At 38.3% G+C, this 18,943-nt stretch overlaps 1 protein-coding gene and 1 pseudogene across 1 annotated transcript; both read left to right on the top strand.

The window, feature by feature from the left end:
* Positions 1-9,984: 9,984 nt before the first annotated feature.
* LOC101521114 (small ribosomal subunit protein uS8-like) lies at positions 9,985-10,354 on the top strand (annotated as a pseudogene).
* Positions 10,355-10,406: 52 nt separating this feature from the next.
* On the top strand, positions 10,407-16,892 carry LOC131480281 (zinc finger protein 239-like). Its single transcript, XM_058664166.1, is given in 8 exon segments — positions 10,407-10,440; positions 10,882-10,889; positions 11,054-11,180; positions 11,418-11,510; positions 15,147-15,207; positions 15,372-15,468; positions 15,984-16,297; positions 16,466-16,892. Coding segments are annotated over 8 exon segments (1,161 nt in total).
* The last annotated feature ends 2,051 nt before the right edge of the window (positions 16,893-18,943 follow it).

The raw sequence follows: 18,943 nt of genomic DNA, 5'->3' as shown, positions 1-18,943 counted from the left end.
AGTTTAATGCAGTTCCAATGGTTTATTTTTGCTTTGCATGAATTTTGAGTGACTTTTCAAGAACTGTCATTTTTTTTCCATTCCTTTAAAACTTTTATTTATGATGCTTACATCATTGATTTGGGTGGGCAGGGACAATTGTTAGGAGAAAGTGTTTGAGAATATGTTTTGCCTTGTGGTTTTTTTTATTCTTCCTGTATATGGGAGAAGGTGAGAGATCAGGGGAGGAGTGCTCCCAACTGCCTCACTACCCAGGTTTGGGAACGACCACTCTGTTATTCCGTTGTCTGCTGTAGAGCATGCTCAACGGTCTCTGTTCAAGTGATTTTTAAAATTTTGCTGGTTCTGAAATAAAATCCGAGGATGGGGAATATTTCCAAGATTCATTGGCTGGCATAGACCAACTTAGAATCCCCATTCACCCAGGGATTTGCTGCCAACCCTTGGCTGGGGTAGTCGGCCAGTTTGTTCTGCCTTCCCTCCTCTGGTATGAAACCAGATGTCCTCTGCATGTTCCAATGGACAGATTTGTCCTCCATGTGCATCTCTGTATGCTGTCCACTGCTCCATCTAAGGCACAGAGGAGGCTCCACTCTGACACATGCACAGATCCTGTGACTCTCCACATGTTGGAGTTCTGATCCAGTGATTCAGTTGTGGTGATCCCCAAAGAAACCCATTGTCTACACAGTGGAGATTGTGTGTGTGTGTGTGTGTGTGTGTCTGTGTGTTTCCTAGTAGTTGATGTTTTATCGGTGGAAACTTAGGTCCTTGACCCATTTAGAGCTGATTTTGATATAAACAAAATTTAGTGGTCTTGCTTCTTACATTACAAACTGCTCTCCAATTGTCCCCATTGCAATTTTTTGAAGAAACCAGACTTGTCCACTGGGTTATTTTTAGTTCTCTTGTAAAGATTTGTTAGCTATGCATGTGTGTGTTCCTTTCTGGGATGTTCATTCTTTTCATTTAAACTTCTCTGTTTCTGTACTGGTACCACACTGTTTTGATGATCACTGCTCTGTGGCATGTCTTGCAGTGTGGAACGGGTGATTTGTCCAGCTTGATTTCTATTCTTCATATACCTTTGGCCATTCCTAATCTCTTGTGTTTGCAGATGAACTTTGGTATCATCTTTTCTCTTTCTGAGAAGAACGTTGTTGGGATTTTGATTAGAATTGTATTGAATCTGTATATGACTTTTGGTAATATTGACATTTCTATGATGTTGATCCTGTATAATTAAAAACATGGTGGGTTTTTCCATCCATTAATGTGTTCTATTTCTTCTTTAAATGTTTTCTAAATATCATCATAGAAATATTCTATCTTTGATTTGGTTAATGCCAAGGTATTTGAGTTTCTTCTGTTCTACTTTAAGGGAGAATGCATTTACAATTTCTTTCTCAGCAGTGGAGTTGCATGTCTGTGCTAACAGCATTGATTTTTATTCATTAATTTTAAATTTGATACCCTGCCAAATTCTCTTGTAAGTTCCAAAATTTTTACTAATCTTTTTGTTCTCCTGATTTCCGATATAAATTTCTTTAATTTCCTTCTTATCTAATACTCTAGCAAGGACTTCTCATATTTTATTTGAGTAGTAATGGTGAAAGTCAGCATCCTTGTTTTAATTCCACAGCTTAGTGGAAATGATTCCAGTTTTTCTTCTTTAGTATGCTAATTGTTTTGAATTTTTAAAAAATTTATTTATTTTTATTGCAAAGTCTGATATAAAGAGGAAGAGAGATAGAGAGGAAAATCTTCCATCTGATGGTACACACCCCAAAAGTGTGTAATGGCTAAACTGAATCAATCTGAAGCCAGGAGCTCAGAACCTCTTCTGGGTCTCCCACACAGGTACAGAGTCCCAAGGTATTGGGCCATCCTAGACTGCATTTCCAGGCCATTAAACAGGGAGCTGGATGGAATGTGGGGTGACTGGAATTAGAACTGGTACTCATATGGTATACCAGCATGTTCATGGTGAGGACCTTAGCCACTAGACTACCATGCCTGGCCATTAGAATTTTATTTAATTTTATTTCATTTTTTAAAATATTGGTTTGATTGTGTTGTAGAGTGTTCCTTCTATGCTTGTGGAAGAGTTTTCTGTTATTTTCAAAGACAAAGGAAAGCTTTTTGGGTAAGTTATTCGTGGCTGACAGTTTTTCTTTTAGAATCTGTATGATGCCATTCTATTCTCTTCTGACTTGTGGAGTTTTCTCTGAGAGATCCGCTGTGAGTCTGATTGAGATGCCTCTATAAGATAACTGATTTTCTTTAATTTTGCATATATAAGGATCATATATTCAACTGAAAAAACTTGATTATGGTCTATTAAAGTGAAGATTACATTTGGTCAATCCCATTGAGAGTTCTAGAACTCTCTTCTATTTTGTTTCCCAACTCCTATTAAGGAAGTTTTCCTTTATTATTTCATTAACTACATCTTCTAAACCCTGGTTTCCCTCTTGAGCCTTCTGGAATTCCCATAACTTTTATGTTCAGCCTTTTAATAATGTCCCTGCATCCTGAATGCTTTTTTTTTTTTTTTAGCTTGTCTCAATCCTTCCAGCGTTTTAGTAGTTTCCAAGCTGTTGCCTGACATTTCATCCAGTTATGAGATTTTTCTTTGTTTCACTCATTCTGATGTTGAGGAGTTCCCTTGAGTTTTCCAGACAAGTTTTCATAACTCCACTCACCTTATGTTCCAGGTAAAGTCCTGAAGTCCACTGCATGTTTCCTAGGCCAGAGAATATGAACACACCTTCAGTAAGTAACTTGTTTTACAGTGTATTTTAGTAGCGTTATATATTTTTTCTTTTTTCACTTACAGTTGTAAAGCAAATATGTGCTAAGCAAGGATATATATATATATATATATATATATATATATATAGGATATATATATACTGACTAAATATCTATATCTATCTATATAGATAGATAGTGACTAAGCCATTAGAGATGCCAAACCTGATTGAAATTTCTTTCTTCATTTTTTTAACATTTTATTATTATTGTTATCATTTTATGATACAGATCCATATTCCCTTATGCCCTCCCTAATTCCCTCCCCCCACCTAGTTCCTCTATATCATTACTAAAGTATAGTTCTTCACATTCAGTCATATGTCCATCATTGAGAGCATGGAAAACGGCAGAGTCCAGCATCCTATTGTCAAGATATAGTAAACAGTTTTATTGTAAGTCCTTCCTTGTCTGGAAGCAGAAATGCATACTACACTGCATCCTCACATCTGGATGTTAGTCTCCCTTTCACAGCTACTGTACATCCCCTTAAATGAAAAGTCACAATATAATATCAACAATAGAAAGAAAGATAGAAATTTACAATGCCATGAAGTTAAATGACGTGTTACTAGATATGACAGTCTCCATTACACAGCTACTATACATCCCCTTAACTGAAGAGCCACAAAACAAAATCAACATCAGGGAGAAAAAAGAAATTAACAACACCAGGAAGTTAAATAACATGCTATTAAATGACTAATGTGTAGCTGAAGAAATGAAAATCAGGAACCTTCTTGAAGAAAATGATGCCACTGCATAATCTACGAGTCATTGAATGATTTAATCAGAAGTGTTTTAAAGAGATGAAACCAACAGAAAACAACAAAACCCATGTGATATATTTTCCGCTGATCTTTGTTGAAGTGTGTCTCCTCCAGACAATAAACAGATGGGTTTTGTTTTTTAATCCAGTCTACTAATCTATGACGTTTGATTGAGCTTAAGCCATTTACATTCAGAGTTTAATATACATGGGTGTTACTTTGGTCCTATCATTTTAGGAATGGGTTGTTCATTGGTTTAGACTTTTGTCATTTTACTGGGATGTTCTTCCCATTTGCCATTGGTTTTGGTAGGTGCTATTCCTCTTCTTTGTGTAGAGAACATTTTGAAGTATCATTTGTAGGGCAGGTTTGGAAGAGGCAAATTCTTTTAGCTTTTCTTTACTGTGGAAGAATTTGATTTCATTTTCAAAGACAAAAGAAAGCTTTGCTGGATATGTTATCCCAAGCCGACAATTTTTTTTCTTTTAGAATCTGGAGTATGTCACTCCATTCTCTTCTTGCCTGTAGAGTTTCCTGTGAGAGATCTCCTGTGAGTTTAATTGGCCTTCCTTTATATGTCAATTGATTTTTTTTTCACATGCACATTTAAGGATCTTTTCCTTATGTTCAATTGAAGAGAGCTTGATGATGATGTATTGTGGTGAAGATCACTTTTGATCAAGCCTGTTGGGAGTTTTGTGCCCCTCCTGGATCTTGTTTCCCAATTCTTTCTCCAGATGAGGGAAATTTTTCTTTATTATTTCATTAAATACATTTGCAAACTCAGCTTCTCTTTCTGCACCTTCTGGGACTCCCATAACATATATTTGGCCTCTTAATAGTGTCTTTCAGTTCTTGAATACTTTTTTTGGCCTGATCCAGCTCTGCTTCCAGCTTTTTGTTTGCTTTCCCCTGGTGACAGGAAATATCTTCCAATTCTGAGGTTCCTTTTTCTGCTTGCTTCACTCTATTTTGGAGACTCTCCACTGTACTTTTAATTTGCTCTACTGTGTTCTTAATTTCTGATATACCAGCCTTGATTTGCTTTACTGCTTCTTTAAATTCTTTGAACTCTTGCATGAGCTTCTCATTGTTGATCAGAATCTTTAAAATGAGTCTTATGGATTCTGTGTGCCCCATTTTCTCGATGTCTTCCTCAGTTAACTCTGAGGTTGGCATAGGGTTTTGCTCCTTTGCAGGGGAGTTTTTGGTATTATTCATTGTTCCTTTGTCTCTTCTTTTGCTCTTGGTCATTGTACTTCTGGTTATCTTAGTCTTTTGCTTGGGGCAGGTTTCTAAGCTTTGTCACCCACAGGTCTACAATGCGATTTTATTTATTGCGATTGGTACACAACTTTTTTCTTGCAGCCACTTGTGCCACAACCTCCAGCGAGTTCCGGGTCTAGGTTCTTATGTCAGATTTCCACCGTGGTCTCCATAGCCCCAGCTCTTGGCTTACCACTCTCCACCTCCTATGATACTGTGCTGAGGCTGCACCATTGTCTCTGCAACCTTTCTCCCACTTCTGGTTGGAGCAGGTCCCAGGATTAGAGACACCAGGTGTTCTATATAGTTAAGCCATTGGTGGCGTTGATCCTGTCGGAACCTGTTGGACTTTAGGTCTGGGTGCCACATGGACCTATTTTGACCCGTACGAAGCCACAGTAGGTATTATTTTCCTGCGGGACCACTGTAATCCACGGATCTTAGCAAGTTCTCCTGAGCTCAGCACATGTGCAGTTCACTGTTGTCCCCTGCAGTCCCAAAGCTATTGCCACAGTGTGCAAAATGGCTCCTTATGTATCACCACTACAGTTCTTTATCCGCTGTCCATCAGATCCAAGGGCTACCTACACCTGCCCCGGGTGGAACCCATGGAATACCACGTTGTGGCAGTTCACTGAGTCAGAAATGAGCTCACTCCCAGCTCACTCCCAGAAATGAGCTCGGCTCCCAGCTCAACTCCCAACTCCCCAAATAGCGGATGCTCAGTCCTTTCCCTTGCCCTTTCCTCCTTACGCAAAATGGCACCCAATTCAGCTCTAGGGGGTTGATTGGGCTATGAAATCCACTCTGTTCTTGCACTGCCCATCTGAGATCTGCTCCTCTGTCTCTTCTCCTGGTCAAACCAAATGGACCAGCAGGACAGACAGTTCTTTGTCCAGGTTCACCTCCCAAGTTCGCAGTGACAGTCTCTTCCCACCTGGTTGCTGGTGGAGTTCAAATCACCTTTGCTGAATGCCACTGGAAAATCAGTCACTGCAACACCACACTGCTGTGCCTGCTGCTTTTCTGTGTCTGTCAGTCTCCAGGTACCCCTCTGCTGTTGTTCTGTCCTTTCCTATTTCCTGAAATATGTCCTCTTTGCTTCATCCTGATTAAATGTTATCCCATGCGTTTAAGTGTGTCCTTACCCTTTTCCACCATCTTGATTCTCTCTGAAATTTCTTTTCAGGATTTCCAATGTAATAATCAAGACATGTTGATTACATTATTTAAATTTAAACTAAGAATTTAATTCTCATGTAATATCAAGCCTCACATGGTCTTTACTCTTTTATAGATGGTATATTGAAAGTGGTTTAGTATCATTTTCATTATATAATCTGGAAATAAACAATGGACATAAACAGCATTTTGCAATTTTTAGATTTACCTAGTGTACAAAATATTATTGGATTTTTAATTTTTGCTTTTTTTGAGTTGCAGAACTAGCTTTGATCCTTATAACATTTGTGGACTGTACTATAATCATGAGTTGCTACAAGAAAATACGGAAAACAGAATCTGCTACAAATTCTTTTTTAAAAAAGTTTTATTTTTATTTGTTTTTAGCCAGGATTACCAAAAGAGGAGAGACAGGCATGTTGCTATCTGTTTGTGTATTTTCCAATTGGTCACAAATGTCAGGACTGGACCAAGTCAAAGATAGAGACCAGGAGGTTCATCTGGGTTTCCCATTTAAGTCTTGTACACAGATACTTGGACTATTTTCCTTGGCTGGTAGGTTGAGTGTAGGATTGGAAGTGGAACAGCAGGTAGCTTAATCTGATATTTCAGAAGCATTTCCGTTTGCAGATTCTTTTAAAAGATTTGTCTGTCAATTTTAAAGGCAGAGCTGCTGAGAGACAGGGAGAGACAAAGAGATTTTCCATCTCCTGGTTAACTCCCCAAATAGCCAAATGGCAGAAAGTGAGCCAGTCTGAACCCATGAGCCAGGAGTTTGAATCATGTCAGTTCCTTCCAGTCCCATCAGCAGGGAGTTGAATCAGAAGGCCGTGAGCCAATTGTCCATAAGGCATGCCAGTGGCTTCATCTATTAAATTACCATGCTGACTCTGTGCTGAATGCCTATTATATATTTGCAAGGCAAAATTATGAAGGGAGAGAGAGGAAACAGAGAAAGAGAGAAAGAGAGAGAGAGAGAGAGATGAACCATCTGTAGGTTCACTTTCCCAATTTACTGAGACAGCAAGAGCTGAAGTGATCCAAAGTCAGGAGCCGTGAGCTGCTATTTCTCTCACATGGGTATGGTGGCCCAAGGCCTTGAGGCACTTTCTTGTGCTTTCCCAGGCAAAAATCAGGGGGCTGGCTATAAAATAAGTATAAATTTTCTAGTGCTTTTTAAGTTTCACTTTGGTTTTACTCAATTTGTTTTTATGTATTTGGAGTCTCCATTTTTAGGCACATTATCATTTATAATTATGTCATACTTATAATCTATTATGAAATATGTGCTTTTCTAGTACATACATGTATACATATACACACGTATATTTGTATAAAGTGGATAAATTTATAAGCCACATTTGTATAAAGTGGACTAATTTTACATGTATCAGTATGCAGATTGTAGTTTAATGATGCTACTCAATTCTAACCTCCTTCCTGCTTTTATTCCCACAGCTTTCTCCTTCCTTCTGGTTTATTTTAGCTTTTAAAATTATTTATTTTATTGGAAAATCAAATTTATAGAGAGAATGTGAGAGAGAGATCTTCCACTCGCTGGCTCACAACCTATGTCTCCACAGTGGCTGGAGCTGAGCTGGTTGGAGCTGAGCTGAGCTGAGCTGAGCTGAGCTGGCTGTAGCCAGGGGCCGAGAGCCTCCTCAAGGCCTCCAACGCAGGTGCAGGGTCCCAAGGTTTTGGACATGCTAGACTGTTTCCCCAGGCCACAAGCATGAGATGGATGGGAAGTGGAGCATCTGGCATGTGAACTGGTACCTACATAGGATCCCAGCACATGTATGGATGTAGTCACTAGGCTATCACACCAACCCCGTTGTTCTAGGTCTTACACTTACATACTTTGATTTCATTTCACACTCAATGTTAACACTCCATTAGATAAAGATGTCAGGACATAGAATGTAGAAAATAATAACAAACAACAAAAGCTTATCATTCCTCAAGAGTGTAATTAAAAGTTGTATACTATGAATAAATTCCAGAGGTCCATTCTTACACATACATTACATTTTTATATATTGGTATATTAGTTATCACAAACTAGGAAAAATATAACTGTTATGTGTTGAAGACTAAATTCATTGTTGGTAAGTATGGTGTCAATTCAACTTTTTATGGGTAGATTTGAAAATTACATGACATTTGTTTATATACTTTGAAGAAAATTAGAGATTATGATGTATAGATATAGATTATTGGCTTATTTTCCAATACTTGCAATATATGAGAATATGTTAGACTTAAACTAGGAATCAGAAACTCAATTTATTCTAGAGTTCTCACTTCATATGATGGAAGATCATATTATCTCTCTCTCTCTCTCTCTCTCTCTCTCTCTCACACACACACACACACACTCTCTCTCTCTCTCTCTCTCTCTCTTTCTCTGTCTACATTTCAAATTAATTTTCAAAACCAGAGACAGAAAATCCCACATCAGAATAAATATCAGTCTTCCTTAGGAACTTTCAGCTTTGATCCTGTACAGCTTGTGATTTATAGCATGGGCTTCTTGTGTTATTAGGATTATAATTTTCCTTACACTAAGTTTGAGAAACATTTTATTCTCACATACTGAAATGTGGACTGACTCCATGTCATTCACTACCATCCCGCACATCACTGGATCTGCAGGGCTTTCATCAGTGTCTCCTATCAATGGAGTGTTTTTCCACTGCACAGCTTTGGATCCTCTGCTTGATGAAAGTTAAATCTCATTGTCGTGTTCAACCTTTTAAACTCTGAGTAAGTTTCTATGCTACAGTTAACCATTGTCACATGTAACACAACAAGTGCCATGTGTGTTTGAATAATCAGTTTTGTCATTTGACTTCATGTCACCTTATCAACATAAAAATCCCCAACTTGTTAAAGAAAAAAGTCAGAGAACCTAAATAGATGGTTGTCAAAACATGTGTTTATGAAGCTCAGCCTCAGAAACTAGTAAAGAAATATAAATCAGAATCACAAGGAGCTGTCACCCCAGCCCTGTGAGAATGGCTATTTTTTCAGTAGACAAAGGGCAAAAAAGAGAATGTAGCAAGTGCATGCAAGCTGATATTAGTCAACTGTGGAAAAAATAATTGATACCTTACATTACAGTTAGAGGGGACCCATAGGGCAAGATGTTGAATGATGTAAGAACAACACAGACTTACAATCACCAAATGTTCTTCCTTACAGAGAATGGCTTGAAACATGAAAATCAGCACAAAAAGAAGAAACAGTGTGTTTCTGTGGATGTCATTATCTATGCAAATATTGTTTTGCCACTTTTTTTATATCTTTCTCAGATAAATGAAAAATGATATTCTACTACAGTCTTATGAGCTTAATGATTTTTGATAGTTTTGAACTGTGCTTGAAGCTGATAAGTTTGCATTTGATAATATTTTGCAGTTTTTTCCTATATCACTGCTAAACTATGGTTGTATTACTTTCTTTTGAACTCTTTGCTTAGTGAACCATAAAGATATTGATTGTCATGTAACTTTATAACATGTTACCTCCAAAGTTTAAGACACAAAGAGATAATATGTTGGCTCCATTATGTTCCTAAAGTGGTACATATTGGCTATGTTAATTCTGTTTTTTATGGTGAAACAAGCAATATAAATATAAAAATTAAAGAAATGCCAGGTAAGTAGTTCTTGTTAAAGTGATACAAAAGGAGATATGTGCAGAAACCACTTGATTGTCTTCAGCTTGGTATATGCTTTATTTTGTGACAGTTGGCAGCCTGTGATTGGTTGAGACTCGGCTACTTGTTACAAAAAGATGGAAAATTAAGGAAGCAGTTTGCTTCCCTACTGTGTTTATAGTTCACTATGTAGTCATCAAAGGTTTCATTTAATTTGAATGTCATTCCAGGAAAAGTAAAACAAGCTTTTCCCACTGTCTTTTCATGCGTCTCTACTGGTCTGGATGAACTTTGGCCAATGAGCTGGAGAACATCAGGAATGCCAAGAAGCAAGGTGAATAGGTTCTCATCAGGCAGTGTTCCCAGGACATCATTTGCTCCTTTTAGCAAGGTGATGAAGCATGGGTACAATGAAGAGTTTGAAATCATTGATGATCACAGAGCTGGGAAAATTGTGAACCTCACATTCAGGTGAAGCAAGTGTGGAGTGATCATCCCTAGACTTGAGAGGAAGCTGAAAGATCTAGAAAATTGGAAGAATAATGTGTTCCCATTTTGCCAGTTTGGTTTCATTGTATTGACAGTCACAGCTGACATCATAGATCATGAAGAAGCAAAAGGACAACACACAGGAGGGAAAATCCTGGGATTCTTTTTCTAGGGATGCAATACATGCATATCAACAAAAGTTCACTGGGGAAAAAAGTAAAACAATGAGGAATAATTCTAATATGTACATCCTCAAAGGTAAAAGAAAAGCTAAAAATGTATAAACATTTATGAGATGCTTAGTTAATTCCAATAAGAGCATTAGGAAATATTTACTCATTTATTCAAGTTTAGTTTTAACAACATTTCCAATATTCCATTTTTCCAAGTTGTGACAAGAAAATTAAAATTTAATACTATTACTATGTAAGATTTTAAAAAAAATCTCAGAATGTTTGAGCCAATTATCTTGATGAATCATTTTTTTCTAACTATCCAGACCACTAGTAAAAGCGTGTTCCTTATCTAGCATGTTATATAGATCGTGTGTTTGTACCTATATCTGTAGATTACACAGTAAAAGCATTTCAGAATCATTAAATAAAAGTATCACTTACCTAATGCTAAGGAACTTATAGTTTTGGAATTACAAAATTAATAAGTATTTGCATTTTGACTTTGCCCTGTGTTTCCATATAGATAGCCAAGTAATCTATACCACGAGAGACAAAAATTAAATATGCACAGGAGAATGCCCTCTCCTTCTGTCTGTTTAGTCATCTGGAAACAAGCTGTAATTTTTTTCTATTTTACTTTATTTTTTGTATTTATATTATTTTTTAATTTGATGAGTTATAATTTGTTATTATAGGTGTTGGTGTCATTTGAAGATGTGGCTGTGGAATTGTCCCTGGAGGAATGGCAGCACATGGACAGTGCCCAGAGGACCCTGTACAGGGATGTGATGCTTGAGACCTATAGCAATCTGCTGTCCGTGGGTGAGTGAAATCTGTCATGCCCAAACAGAGTGCTTTCTTCTTAGTTGATCAAGGAATAATTTATAAGTTTATTGCTTGATGAGACTAGTCTTTGAGGCTATAAAGAATGTGAATATTGACTCTCCAGGAAATAATTCCTATTAGTCCTTTAATGGCAAAGAACCTGTGACCAAGCTTTTTTCCTTTAAATCTGGTAGTTAGTTTTTCACAAAATTTAGTTTTATTTGCCCTTAACAGGATATTCAATTACCAAGCCTGATGTGATCTTCAAGTTGGAGCAAGGAGCATTGCCATGGACAATGGAAAAATCTCTAAACCAACCACGTTCACGTAAGTCCATATAACTGGCCTAGGGACTGACAAATAGCTCATCAAATATTGGTTGGACTTCTCACTGATTGTTTTTCAGTTCTCACCCCTAAGCAAACCTTGTGTCATGTATGTCATTTTAATCTGCAAAAAAATATTGTAGACAGATAGTTTAGATACACATACATGAAGAAACATAATAGATAAGGATTTCTACTATTAAGGAATATATTCTTACACTTTTTCATCTTGAGAATATTTTATTAGATTTAAGCAAAATGCTAAAACATTCTTTGGTCTCAAAACTTATTTCCTAGGTTAGATATACCCCACAGATTCTAATTCATTCTTGCTACATTCTTTTTTGAGATATTCATTATTTCCAAGCTTATTAGTCGGCCACATAGAAGCACTGCCTTCTTTTACTTGAAAAGTTTGAGTTTTCATTCCTGATTTTGGATAGTGGCCATTGCCATTGCACAGATTTAAGGACAAAATCAGTGATCAGGAACACTCTTACTTTCTCCCTCCATCCCATTATTGGTTATGTAATTCTGCTGCTCTATCTCAGATGAAATAGTAAATAAAGCAAGTGATAAACCTTGCAGGCATTAAAAAGCAGATCAGGAGAAGCTTCTTTTTTTTTTAAAGATTTATTTATTTTTATTACAAAGTCAGATGTACAGAGAGGAGGAGAGACAGGGAGGAAAATCTTCCATCTGATGTTTCACTCCCCAAGTGAGTGCAACGGCTGGAGCTGGGTCAACCCGAAGCCAGGAGCCAGGAGCTCTTCCAGGTCTCCCACACGGGTGCAGGGTCCCAAAGCTTTGGGCCGTCCTCAACTGCTTTCCCAGGCCACAAGCATGTAGCTGGATGGGAAGTGGAGCTGCCGGGATTAGAACCTGCGTTCATATGGGATCCCGGAGTGTTCAAGGCGAGGACTTTAGCTGCTAGGCCACCCCACCAGGCCCAGGAGAAGCTTCTATATGTTTCTATCATTGTGTCTCAATATTTGTCTCCTTAAAACAATGAAATTAAGAAGAAAATGAAGATATCTGGGAGAAAACCTATTTTGTGACATTCAGACTTGGAAAAGTGATATGGAAATGGGTGGTCATAGTCTCACTTGGGGCGTTAGTGGATTTTGATTTCTACAGCCAAATTCAGCAGGGCCAGTGTTACATACTAAACATGTATACTAAGTGTTATCTACTTAGTATATATACTAAGGGTCAGTGTTATATACTAAGCCTCTGCCTTCAGTGTTAATGTTTTCTGTGGGTGCTGTTTCATATTCCTTGGCCAAATATTTGTACAGATTCATGTGGCATGGCTGATGATTGCATGAAAAGGACATCTGTGCTTCAAAGTCTACCTTTTCTTTTCCCCAAAACAGATTTACTTGATATATGGAGTTGTAGGGCAGGCAAAAATAGAGATCTTAAATTTTCTGACTTCTTTTCTAAATGTCCATAATGTTCGGGGTTATGCTAGGCTAAGGATAGAATTTTTTGATTCCACCATATTTTCCACATGGATGTCACAGGTTCAAATTCTGTGGGTATCTCCTAGTACTTTCTCTTGTATGTGAACAGTAAGGTCAATCAAGTGCATCAAACCAGTATCAAAGTATGGAATATCAATATTACAGGCATTTTGGTTTTCTCTTTTAATTACTCTATCTTTTTAAAAATATAATTACATCCCATCTAGCTAGGCAAGTGTTACACTGCTGAGAGAAATGAAGTCAATCATTGGTGTGCATTCTGGACCTGGTTAATGCCAAATTTAGTCAGCTGTACCAGTGTGGCAGTATCATTGTCTATATTATTTTTAAATTTTCTAAAGATATGCAGGAATCTGTGCAGTAGAAGCTGTGGGATGCAGCTGAGGAATGCCATCTCAGCCTCAGGCATGCCACATCCTGCCACACAGCAGGGGAAGTGCAAATTGACCAGGGAGAGGAGTCTGAGGAGTGGGGGCTGCTGAAGGGACGTTTGATAGGTAAGAAGTGACTGCTGTGAGTTTCCAGAGACCAGGCAACTGTGCCCATGTGTACATGAGGCAGCTGAGATAATGCAGTTTAGTTGGGGGGAAAGTGGAGGGTATGTTTGGATCAGGTCAAGACACCTGTCACATGAAAGATATGGAGTGAGCCAAGTACATCATCCACAACTATATGTGAAAGCTGAGTCTGGGGGTCAACACCCAATAGAAAATAAGAGAACTGGATCTTGCAGACATTGTGGGGAACTTGTGAGCTTAATTCTGTGGTACTGCGGCATCTACTGGTTTTCGTGAAAGGTGGTGTTGGTGGCAGGCTTGACTGTATAACTCAGCTAGAGCTAGGAGGATTCCCAGCTAGGAGGATTCACAAGAGCTAGGAGGATTCCCAGCTGCGCTAGGCTGCAGCACCTGCTGGTACATGCAAAGGCCAGGAAGGATGACATTTCCTGTGAAGCAAGGCCATGGCATCTGCTGGCCTGTGTGAGATCTGAGACTTGCAGAAGGCCTGCTTGGGGAATATGGAGAACTTCTGTGATAAGTCACAGTTCCTGCTTTGGAGCATGAGAGCTGGGATTGTGGGGTCTGCCACAGCACATACCACAATGTAGAAGATGCACGGCCATTTGTGGGCCTGGTTGGAGAGCCTTTGGGACCCCCTTATATGCCTTTGCTTCCATTGGTTAGCATCAGATCTGGGCAGGCCTGGAAGATCTTTAGACTAGTATATAGGCTAGGAAATTGTGGTCAGCAAGGCTGGGCTACTCTGCCACACCAACTACCATACACAATGGCCACATTATTCCACAGTACCTAGTGGCAACTGCTAGGTCTGAATCATGCCAGGCTGAACTGCAGGATCCCCTGAAAAGTGCACGATCTAGTGCTGGGAGCAGGACTGGTAGGGATACAGTAGGTTTATTCTACAAATGAATTCAACAGTTAGAATAAGACATCATGAATCCAATAATTGAGAGCTATTTCTTGATCATTCATGTGTGTCATATGATTCCAAGCCTTTGAATCATCATCCACTTCCTCCCAGTGTACATTTTCAGGAAATTACATTTGTAGCAGAGCAGCAGAGACTCAATCTGACACTGTTATCTAAGGTAAGGCATCTCAAGCATTGATTTGCATTTCTATAACCCTTTTTCTGTCCTATCTCCACCAAGATAACATTCAAAATTTCAAGTAATTATTAATATATTGAGTAGTAGAAAAACTATTTATTGTATTAAAATATTTTTAAAAAAAATATGTAATGCTCATAAATGAATATACTGATGTTAAAATCTGATGCCACAACAGGGATTCTAAGGTGGACTATGTCAGCCAGTGCATTCTGGAGAGTTATCGTTCTGTTTGCAATGGTGAGATTTGCAGCAAATCAGAACTGTTGAAGTATCAAAACCGCTTTCAGCACTTGGAGCCTGCCCCAAATTGAAGACCCTGGGATGGATGGGAAGCTGACTGGGGCTTCTATTTCTTACCCCCCTCACTTCTGATGCAGAAGGAAAGAGAATGTGGAAACAAACAAACACAAATCTGATTCCACTAGATCAGCAAGAAATGTCATTTGTTTTACATAATCAATTGAAAAATTCTTACACATGATTCATGCATAGAGTTGCTCTTATCCCTTATTTCCAGATTCATACAGAAAGAATGCGCTGATTGGAGCTGATCAGGAAAACGAAGACAAACATGTCAGGCAAGTTGTAATCATATACATATACAATAACTCAGCAAAAACCAGTTAAATTTACAATAATGCTTACTTTATCCTTTGGCCATAGTGAAAATGATTATATGAATGTGAAACTGACCAAAAAAGAAACTTGAGGTAATATGACTGATTTCAACTTTTTTTCCCAGGAAACCTGATGAGATGGCATTTGGGAGAAAACAGGAAGCCTTTAATGTGCCTAAGAACAACCTTCAGGGAAAGGAGGTTCTTATTCAGCATGCCAAGGTACACACTCGTCAGCAGCCTCTTGAACACAGTGGGAATGCAGCACTAACAAGATATTCTCAATCCATGAAGGAGTTTACGAGAAAGACTCGTGTGATGAGGCACCTGTCACTGTGGGAGCAACAATTCAGACAGGAAAGAAAATGTTCCATAACAATCCTTGCATTGGCAAGCATCAGCAATCCCGCTTAGGAGAGAAATTCCATGAGTGTTGTAAGAATGAAAAATCTTTTCTTTACAAAGCAGATCTTAAACTAAATCAGGTAGTGCACACAGCAAAAGGTCAGTATACATGTGGCAATACTAACAACTCTTTGAGCTCTCAATCTTGCCTTCCCACCAAACAAAATAGTGACATAGGGGAAAATTTCTCTTTGTGCAATGGATGTGGAAAACACAAATACCACAAGTCAGAACTCACTCGAGATCAGATATTTTGCACTGCAAAAAATCCATTTGAATGTAATGAGCCTGGAAAAGCCTTTCATGAACAGTCAGTCCTCCATGCACATCAGAGAATTCACAAAGAGAAGAAAACTTACGAATGCAATGTGTGTGAGAAAGCCTTTTCCTCCAAATCCTACCTCACTATACATCAGAGAACACACACATGTGAAAAACCATTTAAATGTAATGAGTGTGGAAAAGCCTTTCATAGCAAGTCAGTTCTCGGTATACATCAGAGAATCCACACAGGGAAGAAACCTTATAAATGTAGTGAGTGTGGAAAAGCCTTTTTAAAAAAGTCAGTTCTCACTGGACATCAGAGAATCCACATAGGTGAGAAATCTTTTGAATGTAGTGAGTGTGGAAAAGCATTTTTTCGAAAGTCAGTTCTCACTAGACATCAGAACACCCACACAGGGGAAAAACCTTATAAATGTAAAGATTGTGGAAAACACTTTTCGCAGAGGTCAAATCTTATTAGACATGAAACAATTCACACTGGGGTAAAGCCACATGCATGTAGTGAATGTGGGAAAACATTTAGATGCAGGTCAAGCCTCGTGACTCATCAGAGAATTCACACAGGGAAGAAACCTTATAAATGTAGTGAATGTGGAAAAGAATTTACTGATAAGTCAAGTCTCAATGCTCATCAAAAAATCCACACCGGGGAGAAACCTTATAAATGTAGTGGGTGTGGAAAAGTATTTAGCCACAGATCAAGTCTTGTGGTTCATCAGAGAATCCACAATGGGGAAAAACCTCATAAATGTAGTGAGTGTGGAAAAGAATTTAGCAAAAAATCAAGTCTCAAGACCCATTAGAGAATCCACACCGGGGAGAAACCTTATAAATGTAGTGAGTGTGGAAAAAAATTTACCACTAAGTCAAATCTCAATGCTCATCAGAAAATCCACACAGGGGAGAAACCTTATAAATGTAATGAATGCAGAAAAGCCTTTTTTGTAAAGTCATAGCTTGTTAGACATATGAGAAAGCACATAGGACAGAAGTCTTATAAATGTAAAGATTGTGGAAAAGCCTTTTCCCAGTTCAAATCTTATTAGACATCAAACAATTCATACCGGGGTAAAGCCACATGCATGTAGTGAGTGTGGGTGAGCATTTAGTCAAAGGTCAAGCCTTGTGACTCATAATATTCACACAGGGGTGAAGCTTCATAAATGTAATGAGTGTGGGAAAACATTTAGATGCAGGTCAAACCTCATGACTCATCAGAGAATCCACACAGGGAAAAAACCTTATAAATGTAGTGGGTGTGGAAAAGTATTTAGCCAGAGATCAAGTATCATGGCTCGTCAGAGAATTTACACAGGGAAGTTAGCTTGTGAATATAGTGAACATGGGAAAGTATAGAGGTGGAAGTCAAGCCTCTTGATGCTTGAGATGACTCGCTCAGAGAACAACCTGTTTCAATATAAATAAGACTATTTATAAAACGCCTTTTATCAGCCAACCACTCTCATCACATTGCAGTAAATTCACAAGTATGAAATCTTATATATCGAGTGCAATAAAACATGTTTGCTTTTTGTGTCAGAGCAAGTGTGAAAAATTCAAACATAAGAGAAACAATTTTGAGTACAATATTTTAAAAAATGCCATTATTGCAATTTAACAGACACCAACAAATGCATAGAAAGGAGAACAAATCACTGTATTGATTGAAATATCCCTTTTCTGAAGGGAGTCTTCTGCAGAGTTTACAGACTTGAGAAACTCAAAACCATGTACAAGGGAAAATCTAGTACGATAAGCCTGCTCTCTCCAGATGTTACATGGTGCATGAAATGAGCAGTAACAAGACTACAGATAGAAAACACTGTAAATGTATGATGGCTGTGGAAAAACTCCTTTAAATTCTCAGTAGGAGTTAGGCTATAGCCCTTGTTGATTCAACTGAGAGATGGGAGTGGATGCAGATCTGACCAGGCAGTTGCATTTACCAGTAAGTGTGTTGGGAGGCGTGGCTGACTGACTGAAGCTGATCCCGCACTGGCTGGTGTACACAAGTGTCAAATCTGAGATCATAGGAAATGAGGTCTGCTGGGGTACTGTTCAGTTGATTGCTGAACTCCAAACCTGACCACAGAGAAAATGATAACATGTGAGATCCTACCTTGAGTGCACATATTGGTACTGGGTCTCCATAGTTGCTTATGCCTATGCAGGTTACAGCCAGGTTATCTAGGCTAGCAGAGGATGTCGAGTTTCTCATCAGAGGATGGAAAGCAGAACTAACTGGAAAACTCTCCTGATCAAGCTTTGCAGCAAGTATTTGAGTCTGTGAGTACACTAATGTGGGCTTGTTCAGGCTTTAGGCCTTGGAAAGATATTTTCCCAATCCTGAAACAGTAAAGGCAACATCTGAGAACTATCAAAGTCATTCAAGTAACACTGTCAGACATTCTGCCATTCATCAGGGTCTCTAAGGGTCGTCAAGTGACTGTCCCCCATCCCCAGGGACTGATGTAGTCTGTCAGTAAGGAGTAGCCCCTCTTCTTTCCCCTCTGAGGACACAAAAGCAAATAAAAGCAAAAAAAAAAAAAAACCAGAAAAATTTGTCTCACCCACCTTCCTCCAGCCTTTGACCATCCCCAAAATATATGGAGTTCCATATGTGTGTGCATTCATCTTAACTAAGTAAACAATATTGTTTTGTTTAAATAAATAAAATTAAGAGTACAAGAAAAATGTCTCAGCAAGTGCCATAAGGAATATCTCTGTATATCATAATCTGGCTCTGTGTTTCTAAAATCTTTTAAATACATTCTGTACTTGCTTTCCCTGTTGTGACTGGAAAAATATAAATGAACTCTGCTTTCACTTTTTAATTTTGATTAATAAATATTCATTTTATTACATTAACTTTTTGAAATGCCATCTTTGTTATTTGCAAAGCATTCCATCATAGCTGTTTTAAAGTGTCCTCATAATTCTCCCAACATTATTCTACACACTAATATTGCAGTCACAAACATGTCAACTGATGTGTGTTACATTTGTC

The sequence above is a fragment of the Ochotona princeps genome, chromosome 5, assembly GCF_030435755.1.
Source record: "Ochotona princeps isolate mOchPri1 chromosome 5, mOchPri1.hap1, whole genome shotgun sequence".
Classification (NCBI taxonomy): domain Eukaryota; kingdom Metazoa; phylum Chordata; class Mammalia; order Lagomorpha; family Ochotonidae; genus Ochotona; species Ochotona princeps.
Note: the sequence above shows the minus strand (reverse complement) of the source record. Positions and strands in the feature narration are given on the sequence as shown.